Source organism: Malaya genurostris, chromosome 2, assembly GCF_030247185.1.
Source record: "Malaya genurostris strain Urasoe2022 chromosome 2, Malgen_1.1, whole genome shotgun sequence".
In the NCBI taxonomy this organism is placed as follows: Eukaryota; Metazoa; Arthropoda; class Insecta; order Diptera; family Culicidae; genus Malaya; species Malaya genurostris.
The window spans coordinates 33,589,229-33,613,325 of NC_080571.1; the positions used below are offsets into that span (position 1 = coordinate 33,589,229).

The window sequence follows — 24,097 nt, forward strand, 5'->3', positions numbered from 1 at the left end:
AAAAGTGTTCTGTAAATAGCAGAAACTTTACGTCTGCTTAGCGGTTCAAATTGAACTGCCGAGTTTAAGCAGTTCAATTTGAATTACTCTGCACTGATGAGTCAAAGACGAAACGTAAAAATAATAGAAACGGTTATGTGCCCTAGCACAAAACTTGGCTAACCCCTAAATGATTAACATAACTGTTTAGAAAATCAAAAGGTATAACCTAAAAGGTTAGGTTAGTTTCTACCCAAAGAAAGTTATTTGAATCAAGATCGAAAATTTTTTTTGACAGAATCTTCTAGTGATATTTTTGGAAATATAAATAATATGAGAAAGGCATCATTACACCACTAGGTGGATTAGAAAAGGTTTTTTATGGTGGTCTCAGACGGACAATTACGTGCACCATAAAGTTCACGAACTGCTCTATAAACAGTTTTAACTGAACACTGGTTTTGAAAATAACTTTCCACGATTTGGAAGCGTTGTTCTGGAGCTAACCTATTCATGATGGTTTGCCAAACAATACTGAGTAGAGGCGTCACTTTTTACTTTCAGACAATTGAGTAATCCCTATTGAAAAATCAAACTTCCTAGAAAAACACCCGTTATAATTCGTCCAACGCTTCATGTTTTTGTTAATGAAACACAACACAATTTCCAGTTTTCTTTGACAAAAAAACAAACTTTCATCTAAGGCCGAAACGTTGGAAAGTAAACATTATTTGATTGTATTATTAAACTGAGACAGCCGTTTTTTTCTGAAAAATTGCCAACAAACGGGATTAAATAAAACGATTTTATTCATAACTGTTGAGTTTTGTTTGGATTCAACAGCCAATACCGAAAGTTGTTGAGTGCGATTAGCTAGCTCTCACTCAAGGCATAATGCAAAAGGAGAACATATGAAAATCTGTATTGTTCTCGTTTCGTTGGCGACTAACCAAAGTGCCATTAGTCACTTCAGTTCTTCGATACCAATTACCAATGAAATTTATATGATCATACATTGAGAACAAAATGAAACAATTTATCACTAAGGAATGTTTCAGAAACAAATGTATTAGTGGTCACCATTCGTTTCATTTACCTTTGAAAAACTAATTACATAGGGTCATATTTTGGCTATGACTGCTGACTGAAACTGGCTCATTATTTGAAAACAACAAATCGATTCTTGAACTTACACCACATCTCGACGCGTCATGCCTTTCTGATACATCTACAGGGTGATTTTTTAAGAGCTTGAGAACTTTTTTAAACAATAAAACGCATAAAATTTGCAAAATCTCATCGGTTCTTTATTTTAAACGTTAGATTGGTACATGACATTTACTTTTTGAAGATAATTTCATTTAAATGTTGACCGCGGCTGCGTCTTAGGTGGTCCATTCGGAAAGTCCAATTTTGGGCAACTTTTTCGAGCATTTCGGCCGGAATAGCCCGAATTTCTTCGGAAATGTTGTCTTCCAAAGCTGGAATAGTTACTGGCTTATTTCTGTAGACTTTAGACTTGACGTAGCCCCACAAAAAATAGTCTAAAGGCGTCAAATCGCATGATCTTGGTGGCCAACTTACCGGTCCATTTCTTGAGATGAATTGTTCTCCGAAGTTTTCCCTCAAAATGGCCATAGAATCGCGAGCTGTGTGGCATGTAGCGCCATCTTGTTGAAACCACATGTCAACCAAGTTCAGTTCTTCCATTTTTGGCAACAAAAAGTTTGTTAGCATCGAACGATAGCGATCGCCATTCACTGTAACGTTGCGTCCAACAGCATCTTTGAAAAAATACGGTCCAATGATTCCACCAGCGTACAAACCACACCAAACAGTGCATTTTTCGGGATGCATGGGCAGTTCTTGAACGGCTTCTGGTTGCTCTTCACTCCAAATGCGGCAATTTTGCTTATTTACGTAGCCATTCAACCAGAAATGAGCCTCATCGCTGAACAAAATTTGTCGATAAAAAAGCGGATTTTCTGCCAACTTTTCTAGGGCCCATTCACTGATTTGCAAGCGTTGCTCGTTAGTAAGTCTATTCATGATGAAATGTCAGAGCATACTGAGCAAATAATAATGCATGAAAATCATAACCTCAAAAAATCTGAGCAAATACTAATGCATGAAAATCCTAACCTCAAAAAAATCACCTTTTAGAATAAAAAAAAAGATGGATGGGTCATGTCAGAGACATAACTGGATGACATGAATAGAAATAAAACTGACAGGCTTTTTCCATACCTTCGAATATCAATATTCGTTCGTATTAGTTGATTGATTGTGTGAATTTTGTAACGTTTACTGCTTCGCTTCCTGATACCCGGGGCGGGTTCCTAATTCAGAAGTCGTTTCATGAATTAAGTTGTAAAATTTCTTGAACTGAACTCGTTTTCAGAATCCAGATTCCTTATTTAGTACTAGAACTGAATTCTAAACTTGAACCCAAGTTCCGAATAAAATTTCAGCAGGCTGGTTCTGACTGCTGAGCCAGAATTCTGGAAATGAATTCAGAAACTGCATTTAGGAATTAAATTCTCAAACTGAACTCAGGAAATAATTTATGGCTCAGAAGTCAAAATAGTTCAGATCTGAAATTTTGTTCCAGAATCCAGATCTAGAATTCATATTGTTCCAGAATTTTGAAGTTGAATTACTTAACTTAAACTTCGAGACTAGAAGCAATATCTGAATTTAGTTTCAAAAGCTATTCAAAATATCTAGTTTCAGAGTTTCAGAATTAGGATTCAATTCCAGAGTCTTAGTTTTAACTTTTGAACCTGTATTCTGAAACAAAATTAAAGGGTCTGATTTGACTCAGTTTTAGAATTCACTTCCAGAATCCAATCCAAATGAGGCTTTACACCACACAGAAGCTCTGTTTTTGTTGCTGTTGGGGGAAGGTCTTCACCATGACGTCCAGTTCCGTGTATATTACAAAAAGAATTGACCGATTTTTGACCATACTTTTTATACTCGTCCAGATGAACATCGGAACTGAGACTTCCTCAAAACCGTCGTCCGAGTGCGAAAAAGGTAAGCAAACGTGGATGAGTTTTCCTCATTGCTTCCAAAAGTTTGAGAAAACCAGTGTTGGGAAAATCATGATCAGAAAAAGTGCATTTCATTATTACTCGTGAAAAAATCAGTTCAAGAGATTTTCTAAAAAAAACTCATTGACTGAAAATATCACTTCCGAAATTTTCATTCATGAAAGAAGCATCCACACATCTATGAATCTCGAAGTTCACAAGTGATTTTTTGTGTCAGCGAAATTTGATGACGAATTTTCAGCCACAGTAATATCGCTAAAGAGATAATCGAAAGGGAGACCAATCTACGATGATAATTCGATGCTGAATTTCCATTACGCTTCAGTACGACACCGAAATGATTCGTGCCAGATTTAATCATTATATTTTCGTCAACAAAAAAACATTTGAATACATTCGCAACTGAAAAATAATATTTTCGATGCACGTGGGGTGGTCAATATGAACAACAATATTTTTTTCCACATTCCAAATAGTGATTATTGCAACGAAAGGTTGTTTCAATTGCAGCTGATTGATTACACTGCTCTATTTAGATTTACTTCAATAAATCGCTTTTAGCATGAATTTGATTTTTAGAAGTTACAGGAGCGCAGCATTTTGCATGTCCCGAACACATAGCAGGAGCAGCGTTTGAATTGGCGATAGCCTGCGCTCTTGTTACTTCTGCGTATGATGTTCAAGATAAATTGGGTAGTATTTACGTCAAAATTAGAAACTTTTTGTCGTGAATACGACTTACGTCACTGTGGGGCGCCTTTTCAAGATTTACCCCGTAAAAGAATGGGTAGAACTTAATCGTGAATATCTCTTGTTGTACTTAGCCTAACAACATATTTTTTTCTAAAAGCTATCGGAAATATGATCAGGAATTTGTGATCAAATTATCAGTAGTGTGAGATAACCATAAATAATTCAAAAACAAAGTTTTCCCAAACTTTTGGAAACAATGAGGAAAACTCGTCAAGCTTGCTTGCCTTTTTCGCATTGGAACGATGGTTTTGAGGTAGTCTCAGGCGAAGCGAGTAGTCACCTTTAATCAGCAGCAGCCAAAACAGATCTTCTGTGTGGTATGAAGCCTCAAACGCTCAGGTTTGCTTGTAAAGCCTCATTTGGATTAGATTTTGGAACTGAATTCAAAAACTGAATTTTGGAACCAAATTCCACCTGAATTCCGAACCTAATTTTGGTTTTAGGATGAAGATTTGGAATTTAGATTCGGAATTTAGTTCCAGAATACGAGCCAAAAAATTAAAACTTAGATTCCGAGACAAAATCCTTATTCAAGAATCTAGAGCAAGATTTTTAGAACTGGTTCCATGACCAAATTTGAAACTTTGTTTAGTGCCTTAATTTGAGTTCATAGTTCATTTAAAATTCATGATATGGATTCTAGATCTGGATTTTGGAACTAAATCTTAGATCTGAACCAGAATTTTTGAACTGATTTCAGAGCCTGAATTTAACTTCTGATTCCAGTTTCTGAGTTCATTTCCCTTATACAGAATAAGCATGCTGGAATTGAATTCAGGAACTTAGATTCTGGACAAAGATTTTGGAACTGGACTCAGTACTTCAAGTCAGGTTCGGAATTCAAGTTCAATATTCACTGAATTCGGAGCTAGTCCCATGTCCCGAATTCTAGAAGCGAAGCAGTAAAAGTTGAACAATTCACACAATCAATAAACTAATATGAACGATTATTTATATTCGGAGGTGGGAAAGAAGCATGTTAGTTTTGTTCATATTCACGTCTTCCAGTTATGTCTCTGACATTACCCACCCGTTTTTGTTTGTTTTCTATTATAGATAAGTTTTCCAAGTTTTTGAAAAGCATGTAACTTTTTAGGTATCATTTTTGCACAACTACAAATGGATTGTCGTATTGAAGATGTGTGCAAAGTTTGATCCCAATCGGAGCAAAGCTTTACCAATTCTTTTCTTTTGCTGATTTCTGGAATTGTTCGAAAATAAAGAAAAAAAAACAAAATATTTAACCGCACGGTAAAAATTTCAATTTCGGGCCAAATACATTATATATTTGATTTCATTGATGGCCAATGGTGATGATTATTAATTTTATCGACGTAGACTAGCTCGTCTTGTGTGAGATGTATGTAATCTGTGTAATTATCTCACACCGTTATGAAATTTAATCATAAATTGCTGATCAAATTTCTGATGGTATGCAGAATTAGGTTCTACCCATTCTTCCACAGGGCGAATTTTGAAAAAGTACCCCATAGTGAAGCAAGATGTATTCACGTCAAAATTGTTTGGCATAGTATGACAATATAATCTGAACGTCCCAGAGTTTATTCTACTTTGTGATGAATGTAAGCAATAGAACTTTACATTTTGTTAAAATAACCTATGATGGTAAATGTTATCTAAAAAAAACTCACCGATGGTCTAAGATCAATGAGACGACATGCTTTCCCAACATCAACTACGAAAACATTCTACTTTCATCAGATAAACGGACAACACCTTCCAGCAGTGCTCAACGAAGCCGTGCGGCAATTACATGCCCAATGGTGACATTTTGTCTCGAAATTACACTGGTCGAGCTTGTACTACACAAACGTAACACACTTGACACAAGAAACCCATTCACTTTTTTTCGCTGACAAACAATTGATTGCCCTGCGCATCGCCACTCGGCACACGTAGGTTAGCACGGTTAGTTAGTGCCTTGCATCGGGCTCTTGACATGAGACAATTTTGCTGTCGCTAGCACTTTAGCTGTTCGGTATGCGCTGTAGGAGATTGGATGGCAAACAAGGAACTCGGGAGACACATTCCAGCTTGTATGTGAACTCATTCAATGAGTAGCAAGAAATAGGTGCTCTTTTTTCCATGAACGGTGATACAAAGAAACTTTTACATTAAGAAGTAGACTAGAAAAATTTGCTCCTGATAAAAAAAAACTCGAACACATGAAGTTTGCGTTAAATCTTTCGAGGCAATTTTAAATATTAATTTGTAGACAAGTATAAGTTAATCAGTTGACGTTTTTACCCCGCAGTATCCTGTACTTACCGCTGTGTGTCTCGTCACTTGCTACAAGATCTGTACCGCGAACACAATACCAGACACTTATTCATCGTCGTAATTGACTCGATTGCCTCCGAGTGTGATATGAAATATGTATACTAGACGGCGGAAAGGCGGACAGGGTGCATCCAGTTTCCTATGTTCTTTGAGATCAACATTTGTAGCACAGAGTGTGTGGCAGCTCAATTTTATCCCATTCAATAATTCAGTCTCTCTGCGGTGTATTCTCTGTAGTCTTCACCCTGCAATAATCACAATTTCGTCGTACTATATCTGCGGTGGCATACTACTTTCTCCAATTAAAGAATTATTTTACCTTTTAGCATAGAAACTTTAAAAAAATGCTAAAGCTTTACAAACTCGCACGAACTCGGGAAAGCCGAGCCTCAAATACTACTGAACCAGAATTTTTTTTTCGGTGACCAAAGTTTGTGTTTGTGCATTCTCTTAAATTAAGTTCCCATTTTTTTATCGCATTGCAATTTGATTTCAGTTTCTGCGTTACAACCAGCTGGTTGTACAACATTTCGATGGTTGGTCTGTGCTTACCACTAATGCAAAAGTTATAGTAACACTGGGAAGCACTGGGCGAAGCAAACGAAATTTGGTATGCGATGTATGAGATTATCGAAGTCTGGTGGCATTACAAAACAAGTTATTTCTCGAGGCTGATTTGTTTTTTGATTTTTGTTTAGTTTCATTAGAAAATTGCACAAATGAATTTGAAGAATTTCCTTACAATTCGCTCAATTCGTTCAACACTGCAAATTACCAGTTTTCAATTTTTCATGTTTCCTCTAACTTCCGCTGAAAGAACGCCCAGTATTTATTATAAAATATTTGTTTTTGATACCTTTATCCAGTTGAAAAAAAAAACTTTTCGAAGACAAACAAAAAATCAAAAAACCATGTTTTGTGTTTAAAAGAAAAAAAGACGTGGTACTTCGGTACCAAACAAACAAGTGTTTTGCAAGTAGTATTAACTTTACGTCTTCCTAGCGGTTCAAGTTGAACTGTTTATGTTTGCAATAAGCTGTTCAATTTGAACTGCTCTGCACTGACGAGTCTAAGACGAAACATAAAGATCAGTAAAAACGGTTATGTGCCCTAAGCATAAACATAGGCTAATCCCTGAATGAGGATTTTTACGTTTTTTGCATTATCGCTCTATGTAACAGGTTACAATTTCATACACACTACCCTGTATTTCCGGAACTGGAAGCCGGATCCGGATAAAATTCTACATTAACTTATGGAAGCATAATACTTTTCATTTGAGTCTACGTTTGCGAATATCGGTCTAGTCGTTTCTGTAGTGAATGTAGTGCCAAGACTTTGCTTTGCTTGGTTCGTTTTTTTCTGTGTTATGTATAAAAACACACTCCTGAAAATGAAAATAATTCCTGAATCGGAGGTCGTATCCGGATTCGGTAGGGTTATATGAGATTGTAAGAGAGTGAACTTTCGAGTGAACTTTTTTAGTTCATTTTGTACAATTTATCCCATAACTCCGGAACCGACAGTCGGATCCATTTGAATTGCAATAGCAGACTATGACCGAACCGATTTTCGCAAACTTAGATTTGAATGAAATACCTGCAAACATACATGACGTTCAAAATATTAAAAAAAAATCCTTCAAACCCTACGTTTAATTCTTTAATTGTGCAGGTCTGATCAATTGGTGCTTAAAATGCAAGGATATAAATCCAAACATGAAATAAATGTAGGACTGAAGCAATAAGAAATAAAACAAAATATACACTAGATAGTAAACACCATACATGTAAAGTTATAAACTGTATCACTAAAATGTTGCAGCTTTTGTTCAAAAATTTGACATATAATTTGAAAGTAAAAAATAGTTGGTGGGTAAAAAATTTGATTTCGTGTTTAGCGCATCTTTGTTTCCGGATCCGAATGTATCAGAATTAGAGGTTCAATACTCCGTCATTCGAATATTGACTAAAAACTGTTTAATTTTGTAAGTTACGTTAGTTTATGGCCAAACGTTCCGATATATGTTATACCGGTTTCCAGCTCTCGGTGCCGGAAATACAGGCCAAAACTGAAAAAAGAACTCTGCTGTTTTAATTTTCACCAATTTACACGATTAAATATCTGTTTGTTTCTTTCACTTTTGAATAAAAACAAAACAAAAATTTTGCACTTCAATTTTCCTACAAATAACATAAAAATTGAAACAGTTTTGATTTTAAGCACACATCACGGGGTATCAACACACGGGTATTTGCACCCGAAATCCGACCCGAACCTGACGGGTATTTGTCGGGCTGGGATACAGAAAAAGATGTGTTTGTCGGGTTACGGGTGCAGATTATTTGTTTTGAACGAGTACGGGTCGTGGTCGGGTTAAAAAATGTGGTCTGATTTCGGTTTTGTTTTAGAACTTTTTGCGGGTTCGGGTGCCGTTTTTCATCAGGTACGGGTCAGGTTCAAGTTTGGAAGAAGAATTAATCTCGGGTTCGGGCAGGGTATGGGTAAAAGTTTTGCCTTTCTCTATAGAAAGGGGTATTAGAATTGCTGGAAAAACCGACTTTCGAACGGAGCCTCGGAGACCCATAGTGTTATATACCATTCGACTCAGTTTGACGAAATTGGAAAATGGCTGTGTGTGAGTGTGCACTTTTCGAAGTTATTTTTACCGCTCAATTTTTTTTAGAGATGGCTGGACCGATTTGAACAAACTTAGACTCGTTTGAAAGCTACTGTCGGGCTATTGAACAAGTTCGAATATCAAGCTGTGACTCCTGGTTTCGGAGATAAAATGGAATAAGTGACGTAACCGACAAAATGTGTTGTTTTTTTACCGCGCATGTTTCTCGGAGATGGCTGAACCGATTTTAACAAGCTTAGGCTCGATTAAAAGCTACTATTGAGCCTTTGATCAAGTTTGAATATCAAATAACTGCGACTTCTGTTTCCGGAGATATGATGATATAAGTGACGTAACCGACAAAACACGTTGATTTTTACCGCTCTTATGTATGTAAAGGTGCCTATATTTTGGGATCACCTCTAATTTCGTAAAGCGTAAGTGCTCAAAAGTTTAAGACCTCGAAAAAAGTACTCATACAAAATTTAAGTTAAATTGGACATGGGTAAGGGGGGCTGCCCGATGGTTAAGGTTTGAAAATGTTCTATCTTGAAAAATTACCATAGGGCGGAGTACATGAAATTTCCAAAATCGAAATTTTTTTTTGATGCCAAAAATCTTAAAATTCCATGAAACGTCGAGATATAGTGTTATCTCAAAAAAATTTTTTTTTTTTGAAGAAATCGACTTTCTGGTACTTCTTTTATTATTTCTAAGTCCCAGAAAGTCGATTTGAAAAAAAAAAAAAATTTCGAGATGACACTAAATCACGACGTTTCATGGAATTCTAAGACTTTTGGCATCAACATTTTTTTTTCGATTTCGGAAATTTCATGTAACTTGCCACTTCAGTTGAAAAACACAGTGATACCTTAAAAACAGGGTAAATGTCACCACAAAGGGCCCCTTCAATTACGCTGTTTTCGACAGATCATGCGTGAATCGTGTCTTGTGTCATTGTCATAACGCTTGCAAATTAATGCAAATTTACTATCAAAATTGATGCTCAGTTATCCACTTTTTTTTATCGAAAAATTGTGTTCAGCGACGAAGCTCATTTTTGGGTGACGGGATACGTCAACAAGCAAAATTGCAGCATCTGGAGTGGAGACCAGACAGTCATTGTTTGGTGTGGATCATATGGCCGTTTTTTTCAAAGGTGGCAGAACGTTACTGTAAATGGCAAGCTGGTTTTTTTTCTGACCGAAATGGAATAATTAGACATGCCTGACATGTGGTTTCAACAGGACGGTGCTACATCCCACACGGCACGCGAGATTCGAACATTAAATTATATTGATCGTTCTCTCGATTCCAATGAAGATTTCATCAATTTTCTCGAATTTGTTATATTTTTCTAAAACCAAATCCTATATCTCTTGTAAAATCACCCTTCATTTTACGTACATATATTAAGTTTTCATTGCGAGCTGAACACAAATTCTCGTATGTCTTCACCGAATAGCGTCAATATTCCATTCCAGTTCAGTAATTGGAGCTCAAACAATAATTACGAAACGAGTCGGACATATCTTTTCTACCCCCGGTTTATCTGACAACATCAAATCGGTGACGCGAGTCCAAGCTACCTTCAAAATAAAACTTGGAGGTTGGAGTGTGCTCAAATCCCAGCACAACACCAAGTACCAGTCACCGCTTTCTACTAAAGACTGTCCCAGAAAGTATGGACGCAACCAAAAACCGCTCACCGCTGTTTACACTCTTCTCTAACCACTTGTGCAGTTGTTTATTCGTTTTCATTAGTTTGTTTCGAAATGCGTGGACTTTCAGCAGAACAACGTCGAAAAATTGTGTACAAATGGTGCTCAGAACGCGGACTTTCACTGAGAAAGATAGCAAAAATGGAAGGAGTAAGTGAAAAAGCCGTGCGAAATGCAATCAGGAAGTTCGGTGAGGATAACACCTTTGAGAATAAACCGAAAACGGGTCGAAAAAAAGGTCCTGCTAACCCTTAGTTGGATAAACGTATACTGAAGGCGTTCGAGCAAAATAAGGAGGTTTCAGTTCGGGATGTGGCCAAAAAAGTGGGCACTTCGAAGTCAAATGTTCTTCGTGCTAAGAAACGTTTGAATCTTCGAACCTATAAAAAGCAGAAACAACCAAAGCGTAGTCCGAAACATAAAGCATCGATCAGGCCGAGGGTTCGGGAGCTGTACAATACGATTCTTGCTGGAAATTTGAACTGCATAATCATGGACGATGAAACCTACGTGAAACTCGATTACAAATCCTTGCTGGGACCACGGTGTGAGATAGGCAAGTGTTAAACCAGTCCGTGACATCGATTAAAGTCGAAAAACTTGGTAAGAAATCTATGGTCTGTCAAGCAATTTGTAGCTGCGGTAAGATTTCGAAACCCTTCTTCAATGAACAGCGAAATATACATCAAGGAATGTTTACAAAAACGACTTCTACCCATGATTCGTAGCCACAAGGATCATGTTGTCTTCTGGCCAGATCTTGCTTCTTGCCACTACTCGAAATCAACGGTAGAATGGTATACTACCAAAAATGTCACTTTCGTCCCAAAAGCCATGATTCCACCAAAATGCCCACAACTTCGACCAATTGAGGAATTTTGGGCATTAACGAAGGCACATCTTAGGAAACATGTCTCGGCAGCCGAAACCATTCAACAGCTCGAAAAAGATTGGAAAAAAGTGTCAAAACAAATGTTGAGAATAATATTCTGTTGTTGTAGTCTAATATTATCAGTATATCGAATAAAATTTGAATATCTAACACTTGTGAACTATTTACAGCAAAATCAAAGTGCGTCCATACTTTCTGGGACAGTCTTTATGCTTTCTGTCATTGAAAAACAATACGAATAGTAGTGGCATCATGTTACTGCCTGGAAGAACTCCAGATTCGCTCGTGAACTGAGAAATAAAATGTGAATTCAAATATAGACATGTGCTTCTTACATTTCGTCTTCGACTCATCGGTGTCTTAGCAGTTTATGTTGAACTGCTAACGCCATCTAACGGTTCAACTAAAATCACTAAGCAGACGCAAAGTTAATGCTATTTGTAAAACTCATTTTGCAATCACACCGAAGTACAGTACACCGAAATAATATGACATATTTTGATGAATTACGACATTAAATATATCAAATAGCTTTAATATTACGCACTGAAATAGGACGCGTGTTCAAAGTCGAAAGTAAAACTAGATCACTTAACCACCTGGTGTCGAATCACACGCTTCGTCATGGTATTTGATGTTGAAATTAAATAAACATATCCCTTCCAGGAAAACCAATATGGTTTCCGTGTGGTACGACTCCTCACACTAAATGTATCGATTTTCACCAACAATAGCATACTAATTAATTACAATATTTTTCTATTTACTTTTTTTCTCCTTTCAATAGAATGCATTCAATCATACGCTAATCGGCCATTGACGACCAAAAGGCTCCAGCGTGAAACAACTCGCCTTTGGCAAAACTTTCGTCCGTCGGCTCCGTGGGATCACAGTAGGAAGAGGCAAGGATGCAGCGGGCTATCGCACTATCTGCCGCGAGTCGAGCCGGTGTTTACGATGGTAAAATAGCTGGACTATACGACCTCGAGGAAACGCTGGGTTCGGGACATTTTGCCGTTGTGAAATTGGCTCGTCATGTTTTCACCGGCGAAAAGGTAGCCGTTAAAGTGATAGAGAAAACTAAACTGGATGACATCTCGCGGGCACATTTGTTCCAAGAAGTGCGGTAAGTTGAATGTTACGTTTGCTGCTTCTGTTAGAATAGTTGAACTAACTGACTGTCATTTCATATTTTCAGTTGCATGAAATTGGTACAACACCCGAACGTGGTGCGGCTATACGAGGTAATTGATACACAAACCAAACTGTACCTAATACTGGAGCTGGGAGATGGAGGCGATCTGTACGACTACATCATGCGTCACGATAAAGGTCTGTCGGAAAATCTGGCTCGAGAGTACTTTCGTCAAATAGTACGCGCCATCTCGTACTGCCATCAACTGCACGTAGTACACAGGTAGCTAAAATTTTGTCTTTAACAGAAGGGTTAGTATTTCTTCACACATTATTTTTTTCCACAGAGATTTGAAACCAGAAAATGTAGTATTCTTCGAGAAGCTGGGTGTTGTTAAACTGACTGATTTTGGATTTAGTAACAAGTTCTGCCCCGGACAAAAATTAGAAACGTCCTGTGGAAGTCTTGCGTACTCAGCACCAGAGATATTACTGGGCGATTCGTACGATGCTCCGGCTGTCGGTTTGTATTTTGATTTTGATCGGTTGATTTCAAAATGCGTTCTTTCTCCTAAACTCCGCTTCTCCCGCTTGCAGATGTTTGGTCCCTGGGAGTTATACTTTTCATGCTCGTCTGCGGTCATCCACCATTCCAGGAGGCAAATGACTCCGAAACGCTCACGATGATCATGGATTGCAAATATACGATGCCGGATCACGTCTCGGGAGGCTGTCGAAGGTAGGCCTAGCGATTTCCAAACGTTTTTATTTTTGAAAAATATCTAATGATGTGTATGTTTTTTTTGGCTCAGGCTCATTGGTACAATGTTGGTTCGAGAACCAGACAAAAGAGCAACGCTTCAGCAGATTGCTCAAGATTCTTGGCTACTGGAAGGAAGCACGGATGAAACGCCCGAATACCTCCCGCTGGTCAGCCGTGAGCAAGTAAGCGAAGAGGATCATTCATTAATCATCCAGAAAATGATCAACGGAAAAATCGCAACCAAAGAGGAAATTTTAGAGTAAGCTATCCAAATCCAGTCGCATTCGATTGAAGAGGTGTCACTGTCTGTGTCAAATTTTTACCCCACAGGGCTTTAGATCGTAACGAGTATAATCATATAACGGCAACCTACTTCTTGCTGGCCGAGCGAAAACTACGTGCACACCGACAGGAGGAAGCGCAAAAACGGAAGCCGGAGCTCACATTGCCGGTGTCCAATTCAACAAGGTGAGGAACTCCCAGATGCGGCATTTGTTTTTATACCGGTGTTATGTTCTTCATTTTTCATTTGTGGTCAGTGCAATCGATAGAAACGAAAAAAAAAAACAGAAAAAAACTGCATGCCTTTTGATTGTTTCACCGGATGCCGAGCATAGTTTTCCATCAGTTGCGCATGAACGGCTCTGGTTGCTTTGGTTTTAAGGATGGGTTTTAATTTTCCTAAGTTTTTGTAGCTTTTAAGTTTGATTGGAAAACTAGAGCATAAAGCATTTCACTAGACATTCGCTTCGGAACTCATTATATAGAAAGCCATTTTAAAATATACTCGCTTTGAAGTTGTTTTTTTGTTGTTTAGCTGCAATTGAAAAAAAAATTTATTTCCATTTAAGTTGTCGTTACTCTAACAAAGTAACTAGAATAAAGTTTTTCGTAGAGGAGTCGAACATATTTTCTTTCTTTTTTAAAGCCAAAAATAAAATTACAAAATTCTTCGTTTGCCATTTTGGGTTGATCTATTCTACAAGATTAATTAATTCATTCTACAATGAATGCTCACGATTTAAATGTATGGTAGAAAAATCTCCATCATCAAGAAAAAAATATAGTCAGGATACTACGTTCCTATGCGGAATTTGATATTCTGATTCAACAGACTTCGCAGCTGACTCATAAGTGTACAACAAGACTATTTTCATGACCATTGCTACGATCCTACGGATACTAAGAATCCTTCCAAATTCTGACTCGAACATACGACAACTGGCTTGTTAAACCAACACCTTATACTCTGAACCGCCGACCCGGGCAATTCCCGGTATCAATATGAACTAAATGATATCACAATATACAAACGATTTTGTTACATTAGTCCCCGAAAATTTTATCTGATTAGTTTTAAGTTTTCAGAAAATGACGTAAAACCTTTTGGTGATGGTTAAACATTTTCTTTCCCATAAACAATCCAAATTCGCCCTTCTTTCACTTGATATTACTCATTATATTTCGGGCAATGATGAAACCAACTTGTTTCGCTATTTTCAATCACTTTCTCTCAAAATCCAGTTCATTTCACTGGTTTCTTCGTCCTGACGATCCCCGAAATGGCGAACGCATCGTGGTTTAGTAAGCCAGTGTACGAAATATTTTAAGAACGCGGTTTTTTGGTTTTTGGTACGTATTTCACCTCTTGTACTCCATACTATTCCAGAGCGGGTAGTGCATGGCGACAAGATGCCAAATCAAACCAAAACAGTATCATGTAGTGTATTAGCTTCGGATAAATGGTTGCAATCGCTTTCACAGACATTCTTTCTCGTAAACATTCTTATCGATAGTGTCGGTAGAAACGAAATGTTTAGATTTTCGATCATGACTACATATGGCCTGCCAAATATATCAAATATTTCTTCAAAAATTTCGAAAACTTTTTTGTTCGGAAATGTGTAGTATAAAAAGCCAAACTCGGAAGCTGTTTAAACTCTACGAGTAGAGTTTCGGAAAATTTCAAAAGAATTTTAAAATTTTCAAGATTTCAAAAAATTCCATATTATTTCAGAATGTTTTAGAAACCATAAAAATATTTTAGAAAATAGCAGAGTATTTCCAAAAATTTCAGAGGTTTCAAAAGATTCAAACAGCATCAAAATATTTCTAGAATCACGGAAAATTAAAAACAATTTAAGATAGTTTTAGGAAAGCTAAAATATCCTAAAAGTCCCTAGAAACAATCAGTATATTACAACATATTTTAGAAGAACTTGAAGCAAACATAAAATTTCAGAAAATAGCAGGTGATTTCAGTCAGGTCTCAAAAAATTTCAAAGGAATTTGGTAGAATACAGAAAGAATCGGAATAATTCAGCCGAATTCAGAAATTTAGTTATTCAGTTATAAAAAAATTAGAAGACTTTAAAAAAACTTCAGAAGATTTCAGAAAACTTCAGAAGATTTCAGAAGTTATCGGAAGATTTCAGAAGATATCGGAGATTTCAGAAAATTTATCGTAGAAAGTTCTTGCCTTCACAGATGCGGCTTGTTTCTAACTTCTTTTTGTTTTTTTCTGTTTTTTGGAAGCCGTCAGTCCATTTCGTGTGTTGGATCGAACGACGGTACTCTTGAATATTCCCAGCTTTTTAGCCACATCTCGTATGGAAGCACCCCTTTTTTCGGATGAAAGCTTGCGCGATTTTCTGATCGTAAATCGTCCTGATTTTTCTTGTCCTGAAAAGTAACTCCTCACCATACTTTCGCAACGCGTTACGGATTGCTCCGATGCTCATACCTTGCATTTTCACCAAGTAGTTCAGTTAAACGTTGAGAACAGCGATTTTTCGAGGAAATATTATCAACTTTGGTGCAAACTAAATGCACCGACTCTTGAGACGCTCAGATTTACAGCTTGAAATGTAATCACTAATCATCGTCACGTTATCAGAAAACAACGCAGAAGCGCATCATAATCGTTCTTAGATTTTCTGAAACATCCTATAATGCTTCGAAATTTCACATTACTTGCGATCGAAGGTCAGTTCCGTATGATATATTTAAACCTTTTTGGATCAATTCTTGTCCAATTTTTCAACAACTGGACACAAATTACATTACACCCTGGGTATTTCTGACAAGCAGTTTTGATTTTTGCATGTATCTGCAGTCACTGAGGTGATTAGTAGAAGAGAATGAATCTTTTAAGTGAGTTTTTGCCACCGTTGGTTAGCTGATTCATTTTGACGACCTCACAAAATAAGCTGAATGAACATCGTTTGACAGTTATCAGTGATTTATTTACATGTTGATTCCGTATCATTCCATTCTGTTCCATGTTATTCGTGTAAGATTCCATTGCGCTTCTTGTTATTTCAGTGAAAACAAACCTCCGATAGCTGTCAAAGATGACAGCTCATTTGTGTCGTCATTCAACGTGCCAAACTTAATACTGCCCTCCTACGTGAGGAAAAAAATAACTCAATTGTACTTTACCGATCACGAGTAAATATAACAAAACTCTTATGTCTCTTATCGACTGTAATGTCGTTTTCGCTTGAGAAAACTGAAACTAACCTGGGGTAGTTTAATCAAACAAACACTTCTCACGAAACTGTGTTGGATTCGCACTTAGCAACGAGGGTGTGAGCAAACCCAAAATAATAATCAGGCTCGAAACTGACTCGATTTTCAGTTCAATTACGTTGAAACTAGGTTTGAAACTGACTTCAAACAAACGGTTTGACAGCAGTCAGGGTGGAAACTGGGTTACACTGAAAATAATTTGCACGCTGGCATCATGTGCAAAGCATTCGATCTATCACTACTTGTAGAACAAATGAATTTTATGAAAATAAACACTTCACTCATAAAATGAGTGTAAAAACTGTTGCTATTTAGTGGAAATCATGCTACGTTTATATGAAATGCACTTAAAAACGATTAGATATATCGTTACCTCTAGATTCTATATGCATTTCATGTGAATGTCACATAGTTTTCCACATAGATTTCAATTGAAACAGAGTTGACCGATTCAAGTGTTTTGCACATACATTTGTGCTGTACTCATTCCCACTAGAAAATGAAACACCATGTAGTTCGATTCAATAGCAAAACACATCACATCCAAAGGAAAAACACATCAAAGCTAAGAGAAAAATAATCTAATCTCGCATCTTAGTGAATTTGCACTTGAAATCTTGAATCAAATCGCTTTTCTATGTATTGATATGAAAAAGCATATTAAATTGAAGATGTGTTTACATATGAATCGATTGTGCAAATTTTTATCAGTGTAGGTTTGGCATCAAGCGAAAACGACATAAGAAAATGAATTGGTTACTTTGATTGTATGAATCTCTCCACTGCGTACCTGGCTAGTGATGTCGGAATTTTCGAATTTTTCGAGCATTATTTTTCGAACCAATCAATTAAATTTTAATCGATTATCAGAGTTATTTGCGACATAATTCTCGGTAGCGTTTGTAGAGAAGCGTGTGCTAACTCTTGTATTGCACATTTTTTTAGGGTATATTAGGATCTTCCATTCATTGTTTTATGTTCGATATCATACACATTGTTGTTTACATAATCAACATCAATTTCATATACTGTTGATCTAACATACACAATTCGAAAAAGTCTTGTGATTTTACATCTTATAAGATGCACATAAATGGAGCGTCGTATTTCATATAAATTTATATTCAAGAATATGGAACATTGTGTGAATTGAAAATTACATGTCTTGAATTCGAATGAAATAAAAAACAAAAGATCAATAGCAACAGCGCGACTTGAACAGAGAAACATCAGATTACAAGCACATCGCTTACTCGACTGGACCGCAGAGCTCATATCTGTTCATTGAATAATTGATCAATATAAATCCATACAGCGGCACTTGGTAGCCGAGTGCAAATTACACTCTGAGCATGTAAAATTCTGTGCGAATGAAATATTGCGTCATTTTAAAAATTGAGTAGTTGTGAATTGTATCGTTTGTGGAATTCTGTCACCTGTAAAATTCATTATTTTTTTCTGTGCAGTATAATTTGACATTTGGTGATGGTGATTGAATATGATCGCGGAAGCATCATAGCCGACATCATTTGATCATTAACTAGATTTGCTTTTCAATAAATCATGATGTTTCGTTCTGTAACTTGTTCAAAGCAACCGTTTTTTATACTTCGGATTAAAGGCATCTTAAGACTGCCTGGATCGAGATACGATAATAAACATCATCTTATTTGGTTAAGACGCCATTGCTGTTTTGAAAATTTACTGAAACAAAAGTAACTGATTTATTTCAAATACAATATTTAGATTAAATTCAAATACACGTCTACGAATGTGGGAATCGATCACGTCAACCGTGTTGTTGAAAATCTTGATAACCTCTAGTGTTCTCATTTACCTTTCAAATCATACATGTGCATCACATGGATTCATCATTCATATGCGGTTATGACAGTTCATTGTTAATTATAAACACATTTTCTCGCGCGTCCAAACTGTAAATAACAACAACATCATGTACAAATTGTAACGCATAACTACTCTATTGTTACACTCCTAGTACTTAAACACGACGATGATCTTCTTACAGGAGCCTAACAATATTGGAAACGTAATAAACTTCAAACACAACCTAGAAGAATAATAGATTGAATCTTCGGCAACAATATTAATTAGGCCTAATGTTGTAATGATCAATAAACTAACAAAAAGTTTGGTAACTAAACATACGGAAAGATTTGAAACTAACGTAGATTATAGAACGTTTTAGGGTTAAACAAAATTTACATTATATTTATCTTTTTGTCGCAAGATAAACTTAGCAATAGCATGTTATGCATCCAAAGAAAATAAACAAACTCACAAAAAAAAATCCCCGACCAATATAATTATTGCAGACTGCAAGCTTTCAAGAAAGATTCCGAGGATGATTTTAAGGAGGACAATATGCTACCATCAAAGCTTGGGATGCACTTGAGTGTGCCTCGTACGCCATGCACCGAACCGGGCCAGGTAATCTCACCATAAAACCGTAGATTGACAGAAAAAAATGCTGACTCCGTATTTTTCTTTCTTTTTTTTGCTTCTTCCAGACCGGTCGAAGCAGAAAGTGTAGTATTGTACAGGAGGAAGAAGACGACGAGGATGATGTTACTGGTGCTGGTCACGAGGAGCTATCCATGCCGTTGAACCGCCGGGGTTCACGGTCCGAAGGTCGTATCAACATTACCGTCCAAGATCGGATAGCGGAATCCGAACGGGTTAAATTGGAGGCAAAAAAACTAGCCGACGTGAAAGAACAGGAACAACAGCATATGCGGCACCAGCAGCAGCAACAGCAGCAGAACCAACAGTCGGAGGCGAAGGAAAATGCGGTTTCAACGTTAGGCGGATTCGGTGGAATTGGAAACGTGACGTTGATAACGAGTGAAAACAGCTGTACCAAAGATAGACTCGGAATTGCTGGTGGCGGGTTACACCGGAAGGTTCCGGAAATTAAACGCACTGGTGTCAACTTCTCCAAAAAGACTTCCATACTAAAACCTAATTTAGCAAAAATAGGTGATGGTAACATTCGAGCTAATTCGTTTGATAAATGCATTGCTAGCATCAAGGATGTAGAACTGGTCAACACAAAAATTCTCACGGATAGCTCAACGATTACTATTCCGATTCCTAGTTTGAATATTGTGACCGCTTCGAATATACCCAAGTACAAGACGATGCCGTCACCAACGAGGTCAAACACTATACTCAGCAGTGCGAATAATTGCTTGAATGAAATCTTTGAAGAAGGAACTGATGTGGGAAGTTCAGATAGTACAACAACTACCCCCCGACCTGCCGTGAGAAACCAATTCAATGCTCGAAATCAGCACCAAGCTGGTACCGGTAATAACGTTCACCGAAGGACGAAGTTCAATAAATCTCGAACGGCATCCTGCAGCAGCTCCGATGCATCCGATGATGATTCGGAAAACAGAAAAAAGCGGGCTCACAAAATTGTGGACTCCACCGTTAAACCACTAACACAGAGGAGGGATTCTCATGATGATTCCAGCGATTCGCAAGACCCTGGAAACGCAGCCGCCCCTTCCGGTGCTCAGACAGGGGCTTGCGTAAGATCTATCATTAGTGATGCCAGCAGCAGTAATGCCGGTGATGGTAACGGCAATCAACCTTCCACCGAGAAACGAAATGGCAGTGGTAATCGTCAAAAATCGTCCCAACAGGTTGACTTCCGACGACACCGTGGCCGAAGAAGACCTGTAGAAACTCGCCTTCGTGAAAGTCAGTCCTTGAACCGAATTACCGAAGTGCAGGAATCGGAAACCTCTCATTCGGCTGCTGCTGCTGCTGCGGCTGCTGGTGCCATATCAACTACCGTGCCAAGTGACATTTCCGCTGAGGAAAGACCAAGTCAACATACAGCAATTAGTGACAGTGAAGATGTTTCGAATAAGAAATCTAGCAATAATCAACCCACGGAAGATGCCGCCGACTGTGGGAACAGCCATACTCATCTGAATACCACCAGTAATAGCAATACGAATATCAGCGGCAGCAGTAGCGGGAGCTGCACTAATCCTACCAAACCCAAGGGTTTCAGCGCTCGCATATTTCACACCTTCAAAAAGCAGCAACCGTCCTCGAATACTTCGACTCCTAGCGTGGATGTACCGACAGTGGACAGCAAGAGAGGCTCGGCGGGAGATGATATCGAAATTGTCGTGGAATTGGCAAAGGCATTGAATGGTTCCGAAAGTCACAGCAAAAGTACGAAAAAAATTAAGATACTTGGACGGTACTTTCAGGTGAGTGATGTCAACATGATGGTAAAATTTGACTTTGCGTTTCCACTTACAAGTGATCGCTGTTGAATGATTTTAGTTGGGGGAAACAATGTTAACTAACTTTTTTGAGAGGAATTCTTAACCATTGCAAAGTTAGGAAACTATCTTGATAATTGTATAAAATGCAAGTTTTAGCAATTGTGGGTTAGAATTTTCTTCTATTCAACAATTTTCTGATTGGGAATTTTTGTAACTCTTGTGTTCTAAAATCTCCAGTACCAATGAAGAATCTCTTGCGTTTTCTGTAGTTTAGAACTTTTGTTCTAGAACCATTTTTCTAAAATGGGAAGTTTTACATCGGAGTGATCAAACCCGCTCTCTGTTACTTCCAAAAAGAATGGCATAACTAATCCACGTGAAATGCAACGAGCATGCAGACTCCTGAAAATAGTACAATGTCCAAATAATCGCCCTTATTCTGAATAACGACGTATTGATTTTTCGATCGAATGCGGTTCGATCGAATCATAGCTACCTTTGATTTTGCTAGTGTTATGGGGAATACAAATGAAATACGAGGGAAAAAACGATACGACGTTATTCAGAATAAGGGCGAATGACGGTTTAGTTATACCAGCTCTCAGTTCCCGGCTCCGGAAGTACTGGAAATAGTAGGCAAAAACTTAAAAAAGGAACTCACTTCGATTTTCCAGAGACGACTTGACCGGTTTCTCGAAGCATAGATTCAAATGAAAGGTCTTGTGATTCCATTCAAAATTTCGGAATATTATTGAAAAAAAAAATGCCAAAAAATGAAAATATGTGTACTAATTTTTCTCGGAGATGGTTGATCCGATTCTTATAAATTTGTATTCAAATAAAAGTTTGTAAAATCTCATAGGAAACTCCTAGATCTTCATTCGACTTCTGGTTCCGAAATTACAGGCTAATTAGAGTAAAAATTTCAATTCCATGCCTGTTTTTCAGAAAAGATGTTGCGTTTGTGATCAGTTCATTTAGCATATTCAATAGTTAGCACTATTAAAAACAAAATAAATAACAAATAGTAATAGTATTTAGCGGGTAATAGCACCACCGATTCCCTCCATCGAAAGTCTAATCTCATTCGTCAGCCAACAACACAAATTGAACAAGATAATAACACACAGGCCAGCAACCCTGGCATCACTGCTTGTTTACGAACCGCTTCCTCGGCAAACGCACGATGCAAAACATGCGAACACTAGCTTCCGCACAAACGTCAAATAGCACAGAAAGGGAAAAGCAAAGAACATCCACATTCGGCTCAATCAGTCATCGGAGGCGGACGTCAAATTCACTCCGCAGTGACACGAAACAATTCGCCGCTATCGGCCATTCTACATAATCTGAAAACGTGGCCGTAAACAGGTATGTGCTGGTTCGCTCAAACCATCCAAAACTATTGCAATCGTCGATTACAGCTCGAAGATCCGTCCACAACGACTAGCAAGAGGACACCAGCTAACGAACGGGGTAGGAAAACGACTGCGACGCTGTTAAAACAAATCTAGCGCTAGGAAAGAGCAAGACCCCAAACGCGAATCGGCGGGCACCAAGCATATTAACGGACACCCCGAAAGGGTAATAACTCACCAAAGAGGGTGGTCACGAAAAGATTCAATATAGCCATTATTTCAGGGTTTTGTTGTTTTTGGTTCGCCTCGCATTTCTTCGGCGACGGCTCAATTCATTGCGTCGGCAGGCGTGCTATCATCGACCCAAGCGGCGCGCGGACAGACAACGATTCTCGTACTTCAAGTTTGGTGGACTGACCCTCTCGTTTGATTCGAGCATTGTTGACGGTGGACAAAGCGGAAAGTTAGCTGACGCATACGGATCGAGAAAAGTACCGTGGCCGGACTCAGTGTGCAACTCGCGGCGTTGGATACCGGCGAGTGAATGCTGACGGAACGAGCGACGTCATTGAGCTGCAGCTGATCGATCGCCGGAAGAGAGCAGCCATTGTGTGTTCGCTGTTGGCAAAATGGCGACGTAATTGAGATGATCAATAGGCTAAGTTCACAAGTCTCCGGTACCGCGAGTAGAAAATCACTATTGTAAATATTATGAGATAACGCTGAGGAAAGTGAAGAATTTAGAAACGGTGGAGGAAGGAAGATATTGTGAGGTTATGATTTGTAGAGGATGGAAAAATAGAGAAAGAGTGCGAAGAGCAGGCCAGTTTTGAGCGAGAAGGTAGGAATGTAGGGAAAGGAGGAGGAAAGTACAGTTGAGTGAGGTTATGATGATGGCTTATGATTGAATATAAACGCATGAAATGACACACCGACTTCATTTTGATTTGTTTGAGCAAGCCTGGAGTAATAATGGCGCCCAACAAAACGAACCATTTTAATCTGTGGTTTATGCATATTTAATAGTTTGTTTAGTGTTTGTTTTTGGATTTTAAAGAAAATAGAATTTTGGCACGATCCAAGAGTATTGCATTAGGTTGCTGATTTTGCAACTCAATTGCTTTTGTTTAGTTGGCTAATCATAGACCTTAAGGATCATGGATCCATCAAGCCTGACAGAAGAAGAGATTTGGTATGAATTGGCGTTGCGCCACGTGAATAATCTCGGCGTACTTCCTCGCAGAGCAAGATCCGTTCGCTTACGGGCGCTCATGCAAGAAGATGAAATCAGAGGAACCATTTATAATAGTTCCGCTCATGTGATGGACTCGGCAGATAATATCAGTCAATGTCAAATTCGGGTACGCGAATTGATGCCAGAAATGCAAAGTGCGTTAAAACGCGGCGATCTTCCGAGTGTTCGGATAATACTATCCCGTTTAACACATTACCGTGAAAGACTAGCCATCGTGGAACCACCGGAAGATCTGAAAGAGACACACGCAACTCTTTCTTTATTAGTGCAATTTTCGTTAGAAGATATAGATGATGTTTTGGGTAATTCCCAGAAAAGTGGTGAACAAGCTGTGAACAGTGATGGTGCGAGAAAAGATAATACGGGTGCCATTCCAAAAGATACTCGTCAAATGTCCACGTCTGCAGAAGCCAACCTTCGGGGATTCGACGTCAACGGAGACCCCATAAACCAATCGGTAACT

At 38.1% G+C, this 24,097-nt stretch overlaps 1 protein-coding gene across 9 annotated transcripts in view; it reads left to right on the forward strand.

Annotated features, from left to right (window-relative positions):
- Positions 1–24,097, forward strand: part of LOC131431782 (uncharacterized) — a 133,949-nt gene that overhangs the window by 92,052 nt on the left and 17,800 nt on the right. For all 9 annotated transcript variants that reach the window (XM_058597668.1, XM_058597669.1, XM_058597664.1 and 6 more), the window contains 8 exons: positions 12,110–12,448; positions 12,521–12,739; positions 12,804–12,979; positions 13,054–13,195; positions 13,269–13,478; positions 13,550–13,687; positions 19,087–19,201; positions 19,282–21,003. In XM_058597668.1, coding sequence (XP_058453651.1) covers positions 12,231–12,448; positions 12,521–12,739; positions 12,804–12,979; positions 13,054–13,195; positions 13,269–13,478; positions 13,550–13,687; positions 19,087–19,201; positions 19,282–21,003 — 2,940 coding nt within the window. In that variant the 5' untranslated portion in view covers positions 12,110–12,230. The remainder of the gene's footprint in view (positions 1–12,109; positions 12,449–12,520; positions 12,740–12,803; positions 12,980–13,053; positions 13,196–13,268; positions 13,479–13,549; positions 13,688–19,086; positions 19,202–19,281; positions 21,004–24,097) is intronic.